Below are 17,732 nucleotides of genomic sequence, written 5' to 3'. Positions count from 1 at the left end.
TTTTGGCCAGTTTTGCCATAATTATTTATTTATTTTATTATTTGGTCCTCATCAAACTGGGCAAAGTGGATAATCCTTGATCCATGCTCAGAGGAAACTGCTAACGTGTTACAGAATTGAGGAAAACTGGTGAAATACACATATTCTCTAAGAATAAACAACCTGTGTTAAAAATAAACCAAAAGTCCCAGGGACCTCCCACCTCCCAGGTCTAGTAAAACGGGATCAGAAAAGTTTGCAATGTCTTTGACAATAACATGTTGAGGAAAGGAAGTATAACTTATTAGCCATTAAATTTTTATTTTATTAGAAATAGACATAAAGATATAAAATAGTTGGCATTAAAAATTACAAAGAGTTACAAAATGGGAACAGTTCTTCACATCAAACTTAACCATCGACACCTAATGCAAAGAATTCCAAATTTACAAGAACACAAGCTGACCACATGATGCAGGGGGGAAGCCCAGGATATGCTCACCCATCCTCAGCCCCACCAGCGCCCACAGAGAGAGGGGCGGAGTCGGGCCCCAAGCAGAAGTAGGGCTTGAGCTCTTGAGCAAAGGGCTCGGTGAACGAGTGCAGGTGAGATCTGTCGGTGGCGTTGTAGAAGGAAAGCTGGCCCAGCTCCCAGTCCAGGTAAACGCCGATGGCCGTGGGCTGGTCTCTGAGAGCCAGAGGCACAGCCCCCGCACTCATGGCCAGGTAGTCGCCGTCCTGCAGCTGCAGCGTCCAGCATCTCTTGGGAGCCGCCAGAGGCCGCGAGGTCTGCGCCAAAGGGACCACGCTGCACACGCCCACGGCCCACTGGGGCTTGGCACCCACCTGCACCTCCCAGTAGTGGCGGCCAGAGGCAAAGCCCTCCCGGCCCAGGACCACCAGCTGGCCGGTGTCATCCCAGGGCCCGCGGTCCCCATCCCCTTTGGACCTCTTACTCACGCAGGTCACCGACTGGAGGTCCTGGGACACGCGCAGGCTGGGGTGGGCCGTGTCGGGGTCCAGGCTGATCCGCTCTCGGAATCTCCGGATGGTGCTGTTGAGCGCCGAGTGCAGAGGAGGGAGGCTGTAGGCCACGGGCCTGAAGCGCAGGGGCTGCACGGCCGGGGGCTGCAGGCCCGCACAGCGCTGCTGCAGGCCCCTCACGCCCCTCAGCACCATCTCCTCGGACATCACGCTCCGCTCTGCCACCTCCCGTCTGAGGTCTTTCAGCGCCCAGATGTGGTCCGAGTAGGCCTCCAGGTTGTCCCTGAGCTGCTGCTGCAGGCGTTTGTCCTCTTCTGCCAGCCTGCAGAGCGCGGCTTCGTGCTCACGCTCCACAAACTGGGTGAGCTGCTCAAATTCCGAGGCCAGCTGATTCCTGTGCTTTCCCATGTCCTCTCTCAGCTGCAGGATGTTTCTGTCTTGGGCGACTTCTAGCTTCTGCAGCTCTACCAGCTGCTTCTTCAGGGACTTGATGCAGTCACCAAGCCTCTGTCTGTGATGAGCCGCTGCCTCGCCTATGGACCTGACCTGGTGGCCCTGGTGGGTAGGGCCCTGGGCCCACTGGGGACACACCAGCTCCTGGTCATCCTCGCAGAAGAGGCTCACTCCCTGCCTGTGCTCCTCACACCTGCCCTCCTCTGCCAGAGCCATCTCGCTGCTCCTGGAGCTGTGCAGGAGCTTGGCCAGGTCCACCAGCCTGCCCAGCTGGGCGTTGGCACTAACGCGCATCTCCTGGCGGGACTACCGGCACACGGGACAAGGGAATGTGTCCTGCAGGTCCTTCCATGACATGCGGATGCAGGAGTCGCAGAAGCTGTGGCCGCAGTCGATGGTGACAGGGTCATTGATGTAGTCCAGGCAGATGCGACAGATGAGGTCTGGCTGCATTTTGGCCAGGGCTTCCCACACCTCCTCCATCCTTGGGTGTGTAAGGGCAAGTCGGGGGTGCTTTTCCTCAGAAAGTTGAAACCCTCAGGCTCTCTCCTGCCAGGAAAACAGTTACACACTCAGTCATTGTCCTGAACTCAATATGGGTTTCTAAGGGATGTGTCTCTCTGATGACCAGAACACTTCTAACTCAAGGGCTTCTCCAAAGTTACTCTCCTAAGACCAAAGAAACTGCTAGAGCCTCTTGCATTAGGGTCCCCTTTTTCAAGTAATATTGCTTCACAGATGCCAAGTCTCCATGAATGGGAAAACGACCCCATTCACATTAGAGGAAAGGGAACTTAATTCTGGGACTCAGTATAAGGAAGATAGACACCAGATAGTCAGAAAGTTGCCCTCTAGAACCTCACACAGTGAGCACAAAGGAAATTGTGGGAGCTAAGCTCTGGTCCAGCAAGAAACACAACCCCCCTTCCCTCCCCATCCCCACTTTGATCTCTCTGGCCCACCCCTGCTCTACATAAGGCAAAACCCCTGATTGATCACTACTCACCTTGGTCCTGATTCTGGTCCTGCACAGTGCTTGTTGCTGTTGGTGAGCTGCTCTCCTTGGAGGATGCAGACTTCAGTCTGGCAATGCTTGCCCTGCACTCAGCACAGCATTTATATACATCCTAGGGTAGGGCTCAGGAGAACCACCCTGAGATAGGGTGGGGCTGGATTAAAGGATTTTCAGAGAGGGAAGTGATTCCCCAGAGCTCTATTTTGTCACAAGGAATGCCATGTTCAGGGAACTAGCTTTCAGGGGAAGCAAGCCCTTCTTCAATTGTCTTCATGTTCCACATCCCATTCTTGTTGAGGAAAAGTAGAAATGATAAAAAAAAACTAGAAACGGAGCGCTGTTGGCATCAGAGAGATAGTGGAGGCTGTAAGGTGTTTGCCAGGTGTGATCCTTGAGCCCAGAGGCAGGCAAGTACCCCCAAGCACTGTAGGGTGTGTGTTCCCACCATAAAACAAATAAACAAAGAGAATACTGAAGTGCCAGACAACCAGGAAGGTTTGTTTGTTTTGCTTAGTTTGGGGTCACAAAGAGCTGGGATCAGGATTTAATCTGGGCTCTGTGCTCAGGGTTTTCTCCTGGCAGGGTTTAGTGTACCTACCATTTGTTTCCAGCAGAGTAAACTGGGTCAGCTGTGTGGAAGACAAGAACGTTGTTCTCTATTATATTGCTGAACTCAGAATTTTTTTTAAAGTTTTTTATTAGTGAAACACCATGAGGTACAGTTATAGACTTACAAATTTTTGTGCTTGGGTTTCAGTTAGTGCTGGAGCGATAGCATAGCGGTTGGGCGTTTGCCTTGCAAGCAGCTAACATGGCTGACCTGAGTTCGATAGCTCTGCCCCTCTCGGAGAGCCTGGCAAGCTACTGAGAGTATCTTGCCTGCAGGGCAAAGCCTGGCAAGCTAACCGTGACGTATTCGATATGCCAAACACAGTAACAAGAAGTCTCACGATGGAGACGTTACTGGGCCCGCCCGAGCAAATCGATGAACAACGGGAGGACCGTGACCATGGGTTTCAGTTATACAATGATCAAGTACCCATTCCTCCACCAGTGCCCATCCATCACCACCACGGATCCCAGTATCCCTCCAACCCCCCATCCCCCCATCCCACCCTGCCTCTGTGGCAGGCATTCCCCCTTGTTCTCTCTCTCTTCTTCTGGGTCCTTTGTTTTACAAGAGAGGCATTGAGTGGCAATCATGTTTGGTCTACAGTCTACTTTCAGCATGCTTCTCCCACCCTGGGAGGATCCTCACAACACCCTTTACTTGGTGTTCTTTTCTCTATCTGAGCTTCCTTTTCCCCTAGCACGTGTGACTGGCCTTCAAGTCATGGAGCAAAATTCCTGGTACTAATCTCAGCCACTCCTGGGTGTTAGTCTCCCATTTTGTTGCTTTATGTTCCCCAGATGAATGCATTTTTTTTATTTAATTTTAAGATCAGTGTGTTTTAAGTTACCCTGAGAGACTTTTGTGTTATTTCTTTTTATACCACTTTTAGCAGTGCTCAGTGCTTATTCTTCAGTTATCACTCCTTATGGTCTTGGGGAACTCTTTGAGGTCCCAAGATTCTATATGTGTAGGTCACATGCATGACAAGTTTTATCAGTCCTTCCTAGTGATTTTTAATTTTTTCCCAATAAATCACCAATATTTTACAGTGATAAAGCTTTTCTTTTCTTCTTGATCAATAATATTTTAAGACTTATTTTATGTTAAAGAATTGTCACTCATGAAGAACTTTGTAAACCACTGTGTTTATATAAAGTTTGAAAGGAAATTTGGAAAAACTAAGTAAATAAAGTTAAACAAATAGAATCTTGAAAGAGGGAAAAAAAATCTGAGTCGTCTCATACATGAGGAACGTTGTTGAATAACTGTTAATAAACAATGCAAACGTTTTCATCAATTTCCTTGGTAATCTACAATTCTAATTATCATTCCCATTTAATAAAAATAAAAAAAAAATATCGCGTGCTAGTGTAGCCCAATGGCATCTGCTCGCTCCAGGAACATGAAGAGCCTCAAACAGACCTGACCATCTCATAAGTGGGCAGTCACTCCATCGTTTGACGTCCCATGGAATCCATTTGGTAACAGCTCTATTCCAGCGGTCCCATGCATGGTCCATTATCCCTAGCCTTTTGAGGATAATCTCTGTGCTGAGATATCAGGTTCGGCTTTTTAGAGAATTATTTAGGATTTTTTTATCTTTTTCGGTCACACCCGGTGAAGCTCAGTGGTTACTCCATACGGGATGCTGGGAATCAAACCAGCGTCGGGTGTGTGCAAGGCAAACGCCCTACCCGCTGTGCTCGAACCCCTCAGAGAATTACTTAGACTTGCAGCATTCTATGAGCACACAGAGCTTTTTGGTTATCAACAAAATGGTGATTATTTGGTTTCTCTTCAGCCGCTTCTGACATTTTGACATTTCTATTAAAAGGAAGGTTACATAGAAAATGTTCGGGAAACAAAACCAAGTTCTTTCGAAACTCAAAAAAAAAAACAAAAACAAAACTACAAGTTATTTTCTAACATCGCATTTTTTCAGGTTTCACAAATGTGCTTGTAGCATCTACATTTTTCCTACTAGTTTCATTTCTTAGAAATTCTTGAGTTTAGTATGTTACAAGTTCCATGCTTTTCTCACATTGAAAAGAAAGTTCTTATTTTTCCTTTTTTTCCCCATTTTGTTACAAAATGGGGCTGGAGAGATAGTATAGCGGGTAGGGTGTTTGCCTTGCATGCGGCCGACTGGCTGACCAGAGTTCAATTCCTCTGCCCCTCTCAGAGAGCCTAGCAAGCTACAGAGAGTATCTCGCTCACATGGCAAAGCCTGTCAAGCTCCCTGTGATGTATTCGATATGTCAAAAACAGTAACAACAAATCTCACAATGGAGGCATTACTGGGCCCCCTGGAGCAAATCAATAAACAACGGGAGGACAGTGACAGTGACAGTGATACATATATAATTATTATATAATAACAATTTTTAAGTGCACCATGCGTTTTGGGATAAAAACATTCCAAAAACAAAAAGGTTTTAGAAAATATGTCAAGTAATTTTATGAGCTCATGATCAAGAATAATCAACCTCTTACCAAAATGTGTTTCTTTTTATGGAGTCAGAGAGAGAGAATACAGTGGGTAGGGCGTTCACCTGCATGAAGCTCACCAGCGTTGGTCCCTAGTACCAATTAATCCTATTCCACATATCCCTAGTCCCCATCAAATATGAACCTGAGCACAGTGCCAGAGTTAAGCCTGGAGCACTGCTAATTTGGGGTGAAAGCAATCAAACAAAAAATATATTAAGAAATGAAATAAAATTGATTATTTTTTTATTTGTTTTCTTTTTGGTCCATACCTGGTGATGCTTGAGTGGGCCCAGTAACATCTCCATTGTGAGACTTGTTGTTACTGTTTTTGGCATGTAGAATATTTCCATGTGGCAATAGAAGCATGCTGAAAGTAGACTATAGACTGAACATGATTACCACTCAATGCCTCGTTTGTGGGCCGAGTGTCCCTACCAACCAATCAAATTCATGAAATCCCTCCATCATTTCAACCCCTTCCTACAGTCCATTAGTCATTCCTGGATGAGTCTCTCCAGCTACACCACTGATGTATATAAACACACCGCTGGGTGAAGAACAAACAGTGCCCAATGCAAGGCTGAAGTCTGCATCCTGCAAGGAGAGTAGCTCTCCCGTAGCCTCAGGCACTGTGCTAGGCCAGTCAGGACCAAGGTGAGTAGTGATCAATTAGGTGTTATGGGGGACTGGAGTGGGGTATTGAAATTAACCAGATAATACTTTATACTAGAACCCAGAGTTGAGTGACCACTCCTGTGATGTGAATGAGGTCATTTGCTCATCACAGAGAGCTGTGCTGTGAAACAGTATCAGGTGAAACAGGGGACCCTAATTTATGAAGGCCCAGAAGTTGATGTGCTTATTGGTAAATACCGGAGGACCTGTGGAGCTCTGCCTTGTGAGAAGAAAACACCCTAGTCCTTTCCATACCACACCTGTGGATGGAAAAGGTGTCAGCAGCCCTGGCCAACATGCAGCCAGAGCTCATCTGTCACATCTGCCTGGACTACCTCAATGACCCTATCACAATCTACTGTGGCCACAACTTCTGTGACTCCTGCATCTGCATGTCATGGAAGGACTTGCAGGATACATTCCCTTGTCCTGTGTCCCTGCAATCCCGCCAGGGGTTGCGTGTCAGTGCCAACGCCCAGCTGGGCAGGCTGGTGGACCTGGCCAAGCTCCCACACAGCTCCGGGAGTAGAGAGATGGCGCGTGCAGAGGAGGGCAGGTGTGTGGAGCACAGGCAGGGGATGATCCTCTTATGTGAGGAGGACCAGGAGCTGGTGTGTCCCCTGTGTGCCCAGGGCCCTACCCACCAGGGCCACCACATCAGGTCTTTGGCTGAGGCAGTGGTTCACAGACAGAGGGTCGGCGACTGCATCAAATCCCTGAAGAAACAGCTGGCAGAGGTGCAGAAGTGAGAAGTCACCCATGACCGAAACGTCCTGCAGCTGAGAGCAGATGTGGGAAAGCACAGGACTCGGCTGGCCTTGAAACTTGCGCAGCTCACCCAGTTTGTGGAGCGTGAGCAAGATGCTGCTCTCTGCAGGCTGGCAGAAGGAGACAAGTGCCTGCACACGAGAGAATGCCACACACAGCACCAGGAAAGCGGCATGCTCAGAAAAGCTTGGCAGGTTCCAGAAGGGAAGTTTTCACTTAAAGCAGCATTCTAGACTGAAAGAATTTCTACTTCATCAGTGAAGTCCATTGGCAGAGAGCCAGTGTGGTAATGGAGACAGGGCGATTTTTCCAAATGCTTGTTGCATCCAACAGTGACAACAATAAAGCCAGAATACATATTAAAAATATGAGGAATGTGGTCTGGAATCAGAAAACAACTTAGTGTCTAGAGAAATTGCCTGAAATGCTGGAGTGCCTGCCTAGCAGGGGAACATAGGGGTTAATTTACTCAGCAACACTTAAAGCTTTGAGCACCCTTAGCAGCAATCCTGAGCAACACATCAAGAGCTAGGAACAAGCACTGAGCACTGGCACTGGGTCTGGTGTGGTCCCAAAATTAACAACAACAACAACAAAAAGAAGAAGATAATTATATAGTAAAAATATCCCTAGTAACACAGGTATAGGAATTACCAAAAAGTTTAGAAAAGAACAATCTAGAACTAGAAAACTGGGATGGAAAATTATTTTTGGAGGACTGCTGTCTTGCAAGTTTTCATCCTGTGAACTAAGAATTCCAAGCTTGGCTCTGGTCACCCCGGTGTTTTGCAGTGATGGCAGTTACAGGAAAGGCACTTCCTGAGCACATGGTTTCTCAGGCAGTTCCTTGTGGCCCAGATCTCTCCCTGGACCCCACAAACCCCAGGACCCCTACTTGCTGCTGCCAGTCCGCAGAGGACTTGCCCCCAAACTCTTAGGGCCACTCATTTCCACTCCAACTACAGTTCTGCTTCCAATCTGACTGGCCTGTGGGGAAATAAATTTTTTCCAAAAACTTCTTCCTTCAGATGATTAAATAATATTTATTATTATTTTTATCATCATCATCATTAGCATCATATTTGTATTATTTTGAAGTGAGGACTGTAGGTGAGAGAGTAGGATAGAGAAGCCCACCTCTCCTTCACCGTACAAGTAGGCCCCAGCTCGGTTTGCTGTCAAATGTCCCCAACAGTCACTTTTCCTGGAGCTGTTCCCATGCCCTAGAGGGTAGGCGTGGGGTTTTGAAGTTGCTTTTACTTTAATTGTATTAGATTTTGAGATTCCAAGCCTGGTTAACCTTAAGCAATATGTATTCTGGCAGGTTTTTGAAAAGAACAGTTATGTGGGAGCTCAAAGGGGAAACTGAGGTAAGGGAAATAGCAAACGGTGCTCTAAGCTACTGGTGTGAAATGTTTCACTGTGATGTAGCTTCACATTGAGTCAACAATTATTATTAACCTGTAGTTAAGGAGTAAGCAGATTCATAACCTTTCGAACCTTGTCACTCCTTAGTGCGTGTGTCTGTATATACATATATATGTGTGTATATATATATATATATATATATATATATAGTCACGGTCACGGTCATGGTCCTCCCGTTGTTCATCGATTTGCTCGAGCGGGCACAGTAACATCTCCATTGTGACACTTGTTACTGTGTTTGGCATATTGAATATGTCACGGGGAGCTTGCCAGACTTTGCTGTGCAGGCAAGATATTCTTGGTAGCTTGCCGGGCTCTCCGAGAGGGGCAGAGGAATCGAACTCGGGTCGGCCATGTTGGCTGCATGCAAGGCAAGTGCCCTACCTGCTCTGCTATCGCTCCAGCTCTATATAATAGAGTATAATATTATATACTCTAATAATAGTTATAATATATATGCATATATAGAGAGTTTGGAGGAAATTAAAATCTCTCTATATATAGATAAATACATATCTGTCTATCTATACACACACTCAACAATACACACACATATGTAACGGTGTATGTATATGTGTGTGTGTGTCAGATGAAGACGTTTTCTAGTGAAGAGTTATTACCTATTAGATGAACCCTCATTTCAAATGGGTCTAGGCAGGAGAAAACTGCCAATCGTGGACTTGGGTGGAAGTTAGGATTCCAATCAATGCTTCAGTGGTGAAAGAAAGAACATGTCTTTCCAGTGTCTTTGTAAACTAAGAGAACTTGGTGGCACTGAAAGGATTAAGTGAAAATTAAAGGTGCAACGGTTTCTCTAAATCTCCCTTTAGCTCTAGGCCAGTCCACCGGCTGTTTCTTGGAGGTTGGGTCATTGCTCTTTCCTGAGATTGGTTGCCATAGTTGGAAGACCCACCGAGTGGAGACCCACCTAGTGGAGACCCACCCTGGCCTTTAAATGAGCTGGCCAGCTCAGAGACCGCACACTGCTGCCAGGGTGCCCTCACACAGCATCCAGTAAATCCACTGCAGACTGACCCCAGAGGAACTCAAGACCTTTACAACTGGCCAACCAGGAAAGCATGGGATTGAGACCATGTGGGGAGGCAGAATTTGAAGGGACACGTACTCTGGAGATTTCTAGCCCTGTAGAGACAGAGATCTGCACCTATAAAGGAAACACACCCTCTGTTCAGTTTCCTGGAAAAGATTTTCCATTCATGAGAAATTCCAGTTCCTCTACCTTTCTCTTCTTCATCACATATATTCTTGCTAAACTCAGATAGCAATTTGCACCGTGACATAGATCAGACACAGTGGAGAAATGTGATGGATGGGCTCACTGTGGGAATTGGGGTGCAGAGGGGACGCAGTGACTGACACCTGATATGTGATGAACCATCTGAAGTAGCTGGTGTTAGTCACCATTCTAATCCCGTAGAAACTCTGTGTAAAGAATATCAGACTGGAGGTGACTATGGGGTAGAACTGGACAGTAGTGGGTACTTTGTCATTGAGAACATTCACTTTGTATACCAATTCCATAGCTTTCCACCACTGTCATATTACATTAAGTAAGTAAAGTCCCTCCTGTTGATCATCGATTTGCTCGAGCGGGCCCAATAACATCTCCATTTGAGACTTTTGTTGTTACTGTGTTTGGCATATTGAATACGTCACGGGGAGCTTGCCAGGCTCTGCTGTGCGAGCGAGATACTCTCGGTAGCTTGCCGGGCTCTCCAAGAGGGGCGGAGGAATCGAACTCAGGTCGGCCATGTTGGCTGTGTGCAAGGCAAACGCCCTACCGCTGTGCTATTGCTCCAGTTAATATTACATTAACCTTATTATCTGAAGCATAACATTTTTTGTCTTTAAAGAGAGGGCCATAGAGGCATCACAATTGCCTCATATACATCTAACCATGGTTTGATCCCAGGCTCCACATAAAGTCTCCGTGGCACACACACAAAGAGAGAGACAGAGACAGAGACAGAGACAGAGAGAGAGAGAGAGAGAGAGAGAGAGAGAGAGAGAGAGAGGAGTACAGTTTTGAATTAAAGTAAAAAAGAAAAGCACTGACATGGAAATTGGCTTGTTAAGTGTGTGGTTAGAAAAACAGTAGTAGTTTTGGTTGGACATATGTAGTTTTTGTATCAATTTTTATCCTGATATACCATCACCCGCATTGCATCCTCAGTTAAGTTATGTGGACAATATTGAAGGGTTTGTTTAACTGTGGTTTGTCTATTTCCTTGCTTTGTTTCTTTATACTCCACATATGAATAAAATAATGTTTCTTTTTTCTTTTTTTTTTAATTGTTCTCTGGCATCGATCTTTACTAAAGGTTTTAAACTGATGTTTGAGCATCTATCTGTGTTCAGGGTTTACTCCTGCCTCTGCGTTCAGGGATTACTCTCAGCTGGGTTCCGGTGACCAATGGGCTTCTGAGGATAAAACCCTCATCAGACACATTCAAGGTTAGTTCCTTACTCACCTTACTCTCTCCCAGCCCAATTGTGATCTTTAAGAGAGCTCCCTCATACGTATTTTTTTGCCCTGCTTCTCTACTCTTAGGTTTGATTTCTCTTTGACTCTTCTTTATGATGTGTTTTGAAGTTTTTCTCCTTGGACTTATTCTATTTGGAACTTCTAAAGCTTCCAGTGTGAACGTACAGTGGGAGTAGCATTTGCCTTACATTCAGCTGACCTGTATTCGATCCCCAATATCCTATTCCTAGGTCCCTGAGCCCTGGAGAAATAGTTCCTGAGTGCAGAACCAGGAGTAATCCCTGAGCACCACTGGGCGTGGCCCCAAAACAAAACAAACAAAGAAACAAACAAACAAACAGCGTTCAGGATCTGTGTGTGTGATTCAAGCCTTGCTTTGGAGATGTTCTTAGCTTCAATTCTCCCTCCAAAATGTAACACCCTATTCTCTTTTCTTTGAGACCCTTATTATAGGGATATTTCTCTTCATGCCAAACCACCTCTGGTATTTTCTTCTTTTAACATGTTTGCGGTTTTTAAAATTTTTTTTTTCGATCTTGGAATTCATCTTGTTCAAACACTCAGATTTTTTCCCAGCTTCTGTCATTCTGATGTTTATTCATACTGGGTATTTCTCTCCTTCTTTATTATCAAGGTTTAGTCAATCAGGGGGTTATTCATTACTAAATAATTACTAGATTTTTCATGACTAAATTTCTGGTTCTGACCCCATGACCACATTGAGTATCTGTCCAGATTTCTGATAGTTCCGCTAGGGAGAGAATGTGTGCATGTTAGTCATATATGAGAAGAGGGGGGATGGTGAGTTGACAACCCTCATTCTACTCTCTGATTCTCTATTTTAACTAGGTCTACTCTCTCTCTCTCTCTCTCTCTCTCTCTCTCTCTCTCTCTCTCTCTCTCTCTCTCTTCCTCCATCCCTCTCGTTACTTCTGAAATCACCTATCAGGCCTGGCAGTAAGCACTCACCCAGGCTTCTCCGCCCAACTCTATGGGTAGAACAGCCAAAAGTGAGAGGCACGGCTAACTAAGGGAGTGATGTGGTGGCTTTGCTTTGTCACCTTATTGCTCATGAGGCCACTCTCAGTTCCTCCTGCGAGTCTCTCAACAGTGAGGTATGAGCAGCTTGGTTCCCAGTTTAAACTTTTTCATTAGAAACCATATTCAAATGATAAGAGGACAAAAAGGCATATTCTAAACCTAATCAATCTAGCCATACAACATTGTGCCATTTTATCTCTTCTCTAATATCATGAAGCAAATTCCACACTACAGGTGACCTTCGGTGGAAATCCTCCACAATATTCACAGTCACTGTCACTGTCACTGTCCTCCTGTTGTTCATCGATTTTCTCGTGCGGGCCTAGTAACATCTCCATCGTGAGACTTTGTTGTTACTGTGTTTGGCATATCGAAAACATCACGGGTAGCTTGCGAGGCTTTGCCAAGCGGGCAAGATACTCTTGGTAGCTTGCCGGGCTTTCCGAAAGGGGGCAGAGGAATTGAACTCGGGTCAGTGATGTTGGCTGAGTGCAAGGCAAACGCCCTACCCGCTATGCTATCACTCTGTTCTAATATTTAAATCATAATAGCATGATTTGATTATAAGTAAAATCAAATAAGATGCCACGTTGCATTTGGTTATCATTTTATATGCTCTATATACATATATAGGCTGGAATTATAGCACAGTGGTAGCATTTGACATGCAAGCTGCTGCCTGGCTGAGCCGGGTTTGATTCGTCGCCCCTCTCAGAGAGCTTGGCTAGTTACCGAGTCTTTTGCCCACACGGCAAAGCCTGGCAAGCTACCCGTGATGTATTTCATATGCCAAACACAGTAACAACAAGTCTCACAATAGAGATTGTACTGGGACCGCTGGAGCAAATCGATGAACAATGGGAGGAAGTAATATATATATATATATATATGTGCTATATATACATATATGCTATATATATATATATATATATATGGCTGGAGCGATAGCACAGCAGGTAAGGCGTTCGCCTTACACGCGGCCAACATGGCCGACCCGAATTCGATTCCTCTGCCACTCTTGGAGAGCCCGTCGGAGAGCCCGGCAAGCTACCAAGAGTATTCGATATGCCAGACACAGTAACAACAAAGTCTCCAATGGAGACGTTACTGGGCCCGCTCAAGCAAATCGACGATCAACGGGAGGGCCTTTATATATATATATATATATATATATATATATATATATATATATCTGTCACTGTCCTCCCGATGTTCATCGATTTGCTCGAGTGGGCCCAGTAACATTTCCATTACGAGACTTGTTACTGTGTTTGGCATATGGAATACGTCACGAGTAGCTTGCCAGGCTCTCCAAGAGGGGCGGATGAATCGAACTCATGTCTGCCATGTTGGCTGCTTGCAAGGCAAACGCCCTACCTGCTGTGCTATATATATTTGTTTCAGACAATTTATACTTTACATTGACCTATCTCCACTTGTCTATATGTATTTTTTTTCTTTTGACAGTATATGGTAAAATTATCAAACTAAAGTTACTTGGATATCCTTGACGTGGCATAATTTCTTCACTTTCTTGATCTTGTGCCTGTTGTGTAAAAAAAAAAAGGCCAAAATGCCAAGATAACTGAGTGAAGGGGAACAAGACCCCCAGAAATTGTCGACGGTGATCATCTGGCCACACTCTCACTTGGCAGCTGCAAAGATCTCAGGATCTGCAAAGAAGAAATCAAAAACAAGTTTGTGGTAGTGGAACTTCCTGAGAACCTGAAAAGAGGTCAGCTTTCCTCAAAGCGTGAGGGCTAAGAAGAACTTTGCTTCTGACCTTAGAGTGGGTAGAGAACCAGAACATTCTCAAAGGAACTTCTTCAGGTATCCTTATTCCTGACCAATGGAATTTTCAGCTTCCCTGGCTGAGATCCCAGCAGAGGCCATCTGCCCTCACTGTCTGGATTACTTGAGAGACCCAGTGAACCTTGAGTGTGGGCACAACTTCTGTGACTCCTGCATCCACCAGTGCTGGGTTGACCTCCAGGACGTCTTGCTGTGTCCTGTCTGCCTCCACCACTGCCCTGACAGGAACCTCAAGAGGAACAACCAATTGTGTCACATCACAGAAATCCTTAAGCAGCTCCCCACTGGAAAGAGCAAAAGGAAATGGCAGGCAGAGGAACCCCTGTGTGAGAAGCACAATGAGGCCCTGGACCTGTTCTGTGAGGAGGACCAGCAGCTGTTGTGTCCTCAGTGTCGAATCTCCACTCACCACCAGGCTCACCACCTGATCCCCACTGACAGAGCTGCAGAGAGTCAAAGGAAGAAGCTCAAAGGATTCATAGAACTTCTGAAAACAAAGATAAGCGATGCTGAAAAGGAGTGTGAAAATCAAATTAAAAGAAGTGTGGAAGGAAGGTGGAAAATACTGTCTTGGAAAGAAGAACTACAAGCTGAATTTGAGCAGTTCAAACTTTCCTTGAGTGAAGAGCAATTTTCCATTCATGCCAGCTTGCTCAACAGAGAGAGAGAGATGGAAGAACAGATAGCGCAGAATAAGAGCCAAGGTTTAAGCAGTATGAACACGGTGAAAATTCTCTTGGGTGACATAACAGAGAAGTGTTTGCAGGCTGACCAGGATTTTCTAGCAACTGCTAAGAACCTTCAGCATAGGTATAAAAACCCACTCTTCCCTACAGTCTCCTCATATGAATTCAAGAATGAGAGCTATACTCTTCCTCCCAATTGTGTTGGTCTGCACAAAATAATGAGCAAATTCCAGGAGAATTTGACACTGGATCCTGATACTGCCCATCCAAGTCTGACCATCTCCAAAGATAGAAGTAGTGTCCACATTGGATCAAGTCACCCTCACCTGCTTGACCACCGCCATGTTGACAACATTGTTCCTTTCCCAGCTCTCCAGTGCTGTGAGTCTTTTGATGGAGGCAGGCATTTTTGGCAGGTAGAAGTGAGAGGCATAGGCGAATGTTCCCTCGGAGTGTGTAAAGCATCCTTCCATGATCATATTTGGACACTTCCCTTCTCTCAAAGTGACTTATGGCAATCAGATATCACCTTGACTCTCCCTGGTAATATGCGCATTGAAAGGCCAGAACAATTTGTGAGAATGAGAATTGGTGTTTTTCTGGATAATGAAATGGGAGAACTTTCTATTTTTAATATGAATAACAGGTCATGTTTGCATAGGCTCACTGGTACACTCTCAGAAAAAGTGATACCCTATTTTGCTATTGGACCTTTATCAAAATCTCTTACAATGCATATGGTTATAGACTAATGATGTGAGCATACTGGAGGATAATGTGGTCTGTGGTATGTCTCTTCCCCCTGTTATTGAAGGTTCAATGTAAATAAAGATTTTCACACAACTGCTAAAAGGCTTCTTTGATTTTTTTTTTCCATTTCATCTTTGCCTGGGAAAACGAAAAGACAAGCCTTTCATATCAAGTGAATCTCTGTAGACAAGCAAGTTCCTAGTATTGCTAGAATAATCACCGCATGCCAGCCACTACTCCCTAGAACACCTAAAATACTTGTTTTGGGCAACTTTTCATTTTTGGCGACCTACTGTGTATTTTTACCTCATGAGTTTCAAGCTTATCATTATTTTCCCATAGTCATCTCTGCTTCCAAAACTCCTAGACATTTTCTACTTTGTTATTTTGTACAGAATTTGCAGATTTCGCCTCACTCTCAGGAATTACTCCAGCTTTTTATGCTATATCCTCTACCTTGTTACTGAAATTAAGAATAATGTTATGGATTGAGCTTCTTAATGTGTCTCATGTGGATCAAGTGTTTTAACCAGGGATATTTCAAATGTGTGACAATGAAGCTTATTTTAAGTAATGGTATAAGAAGCATGGAAGATAATATTATTCAGATTGATCTTGGCATATGAGTTTAAATTTTCCTGGAGCAATAGCACAGCAGGTAGGTCATTTTGTGTTGCAAGTGGCTGACCTGGGTTCTATTCCTTTGTCCCTCTTGGAGAGTCCAGCAAGCTTCTGAGAGTATCTTGCACACACAGCAGGGCTGGGCAAGCTCCCCATGTTGTATTCAATATGCCAAAAACAGTAACAAGTCCCACAATTGAGACGTTACTGATGCCTTTTTAAGAGTATCTATGAACACTGGGACAAAAGTGCTACAGTGCTATGAATTTAAATTAAATTTGGCAATGAAATTCAAAATATCCTATAAGTATTATCTACCAGGTAAGAGTTCTCTTGTGTCCAGCAGGATAAAACTTTTCCCCAGGCACTGATGTGGCCCTCAGAAGATCTGAGGAGGTGGTTATAAGGCAGAGGGCACAGGCCAGGGGCATACACAGGATGCACTGGGTGAAGTTTTGGAATGAGAAAATTCAAAGATTATTCAAGGAAAGAATTAGGAAATAATTACTTGACGAGGATGACATGTCAATCAAAATATAATTTCCATACTAGACAGAAAACAATTTCACAGGCCCCACACATCCCCGGATATGGTTGTTTTGTGAAGGTAGTGAGATTTGTACAATCACTCACCCTTTCTAATGAGAAATTGATACTTCCTAGTAAAGACTTCCGGATTTCAGTTTGTTCCTAATCAAACATTGAACAAAGATACAAGAAGTCAGGGAAAGCCCTAAAAGTGCAAAGAAGATCAAACATGTCCACAGCCCTGGCTCCAGGACTTCATTATTTTTGTTTTTTTCGTTTTTGGTTTTTCTTTTGGGGTGATACTCAGCTGTGCTCGAGGTGTACTTCTGGCTCTGCCCTAAGCTATCTCTCATTGTGGGCTTTAGGGAACAACTATATGGGCTGGGTGCAAGGCAAATATCTTTCCTGCCTTACTATGCCCTGGCTGCTTCACTTTATTTTGGGAGAGTCCCTCCCTTAAACCTGTATCTTTGTGTGTTCTCTTAGCTCAGCTGGAGGCCAACCTTGCATGCACTCCCTCTGCTGAAGTCTTTGCTGGTTGGAATCTGCATAGTCCCACCCACCTTGTGGAAATTCCTTCATGGTTATCAAAAGATTTCACACTTGCTTTGAGAGGCCTGAATGTTACTATAACCATTAAGGCTGGTTATGCATGCGAACCCATATTCAGTTCCTGTCACCCCAGTATTTTACCATGCATTGTGAAAAGGGATCCCTAAGTACAGAATGCAAAAATAAGCTGTGAACAATGGTGGATGTAACCCCCAAACTACTTTATATTTCATCACTTGATCACTTGACATCCCATTACTCATCGATTTGCTCGACCGGGTTTCAGTGACGTCTTCATTTGCCCTGTTGTGTGCTAGTATAGCCAAATGGCCTCTGCTCGCTCCAGGAACATGAAGAGCCTCAAACCGTTCGGCCAAGGTCTTCACAATGAAGTCTGACCATCTCGTAGGTGGGCAGCCATGCGATCTTTTAACGTCCCGTGGAATCCAGTCAGTAATGGCTCTAGTCCAGCTGTCATCTCCAAATTGCATTACGTGACCAGCTCATCTGATTTTTGATGCCTTGGCAAATGAGACAGCATCCCTGATTCTCGATCATCAATGGAGGTCGGAAGTATGGATTCCTTCTCTCACTTGAGTGAATCTTGATACTCCAAGCATAGCTCTTTGGATTCCTCTTTGGGAAATACTGATAGTGTTCTGATCCTATTTTCGTAGGAGTCCGGTCTCTGAGTAGTATGTAGTGCAGGAAGAAAGGTGGAGTCAAAGAGATGTGCCCAGAGCTGGAGGTTCTTTATCCTCTTATCTGTTTCTTCAATGCTCTTCAAGGCATTTCAAGCAGCTCTCTTCCTCCTGCGCATCTCAGGTGCCA

General features: G+C 44.9%; 1 protein-coding gene across 1 annotated transcript; it reads right to left on the bottom strand.

Annotated features, from left to right (window-relative positions):
• Positions 1-477: 477 nt before the first annotated feature.
• Positions 478-1,710, bottom strand: LOC130028127 (tripartite motif-containing protein 75-like). The gene has a single exon (XM_056118846.1). The coding sequence runs from the start codon at positions 1,708-1,710 to the stop codon at positions 478-480; it is 1,233 nt and encodes a 410-aa protein (XP_055974821.1).
• Between the last annotated feature and the right edge of the window lie 16,022 nt (positions 1,711-17,732).

The sequence above is a fragment of the Sorex fumeus genome, unplaced genomic scaffold (assembly GCF_029834395.1).
Source record: "Sorex fumeus unplaced genomic scaffold, SorFum_2.1 ptg000039l, whole genome shotgun sequence".
In the NCBI taxonomy this organism is placed as follows: domain Eukaryota; kingdom Metazoa; phylum Chordata; class Mammalia; order Eulipotyphla; family Soricidae; genus Sorex; species Sorex fumeus.
The sequence above is the reverse complement of the archived record's forward strand: the minus strand, read 5'-3'. Positions and strand labels throughout refer to the sequence as shown.

Bases quoted from the DNA above. Each gene is read 5' to 3' on its own strand.
- LOC130028127 (XM_056118846.1), bottom strand. From the start codon at position 1,710: ATGCGCGTTAGTGCCAACGCCCAGCTGGGCAGGCTGGTGGACCTGGCC.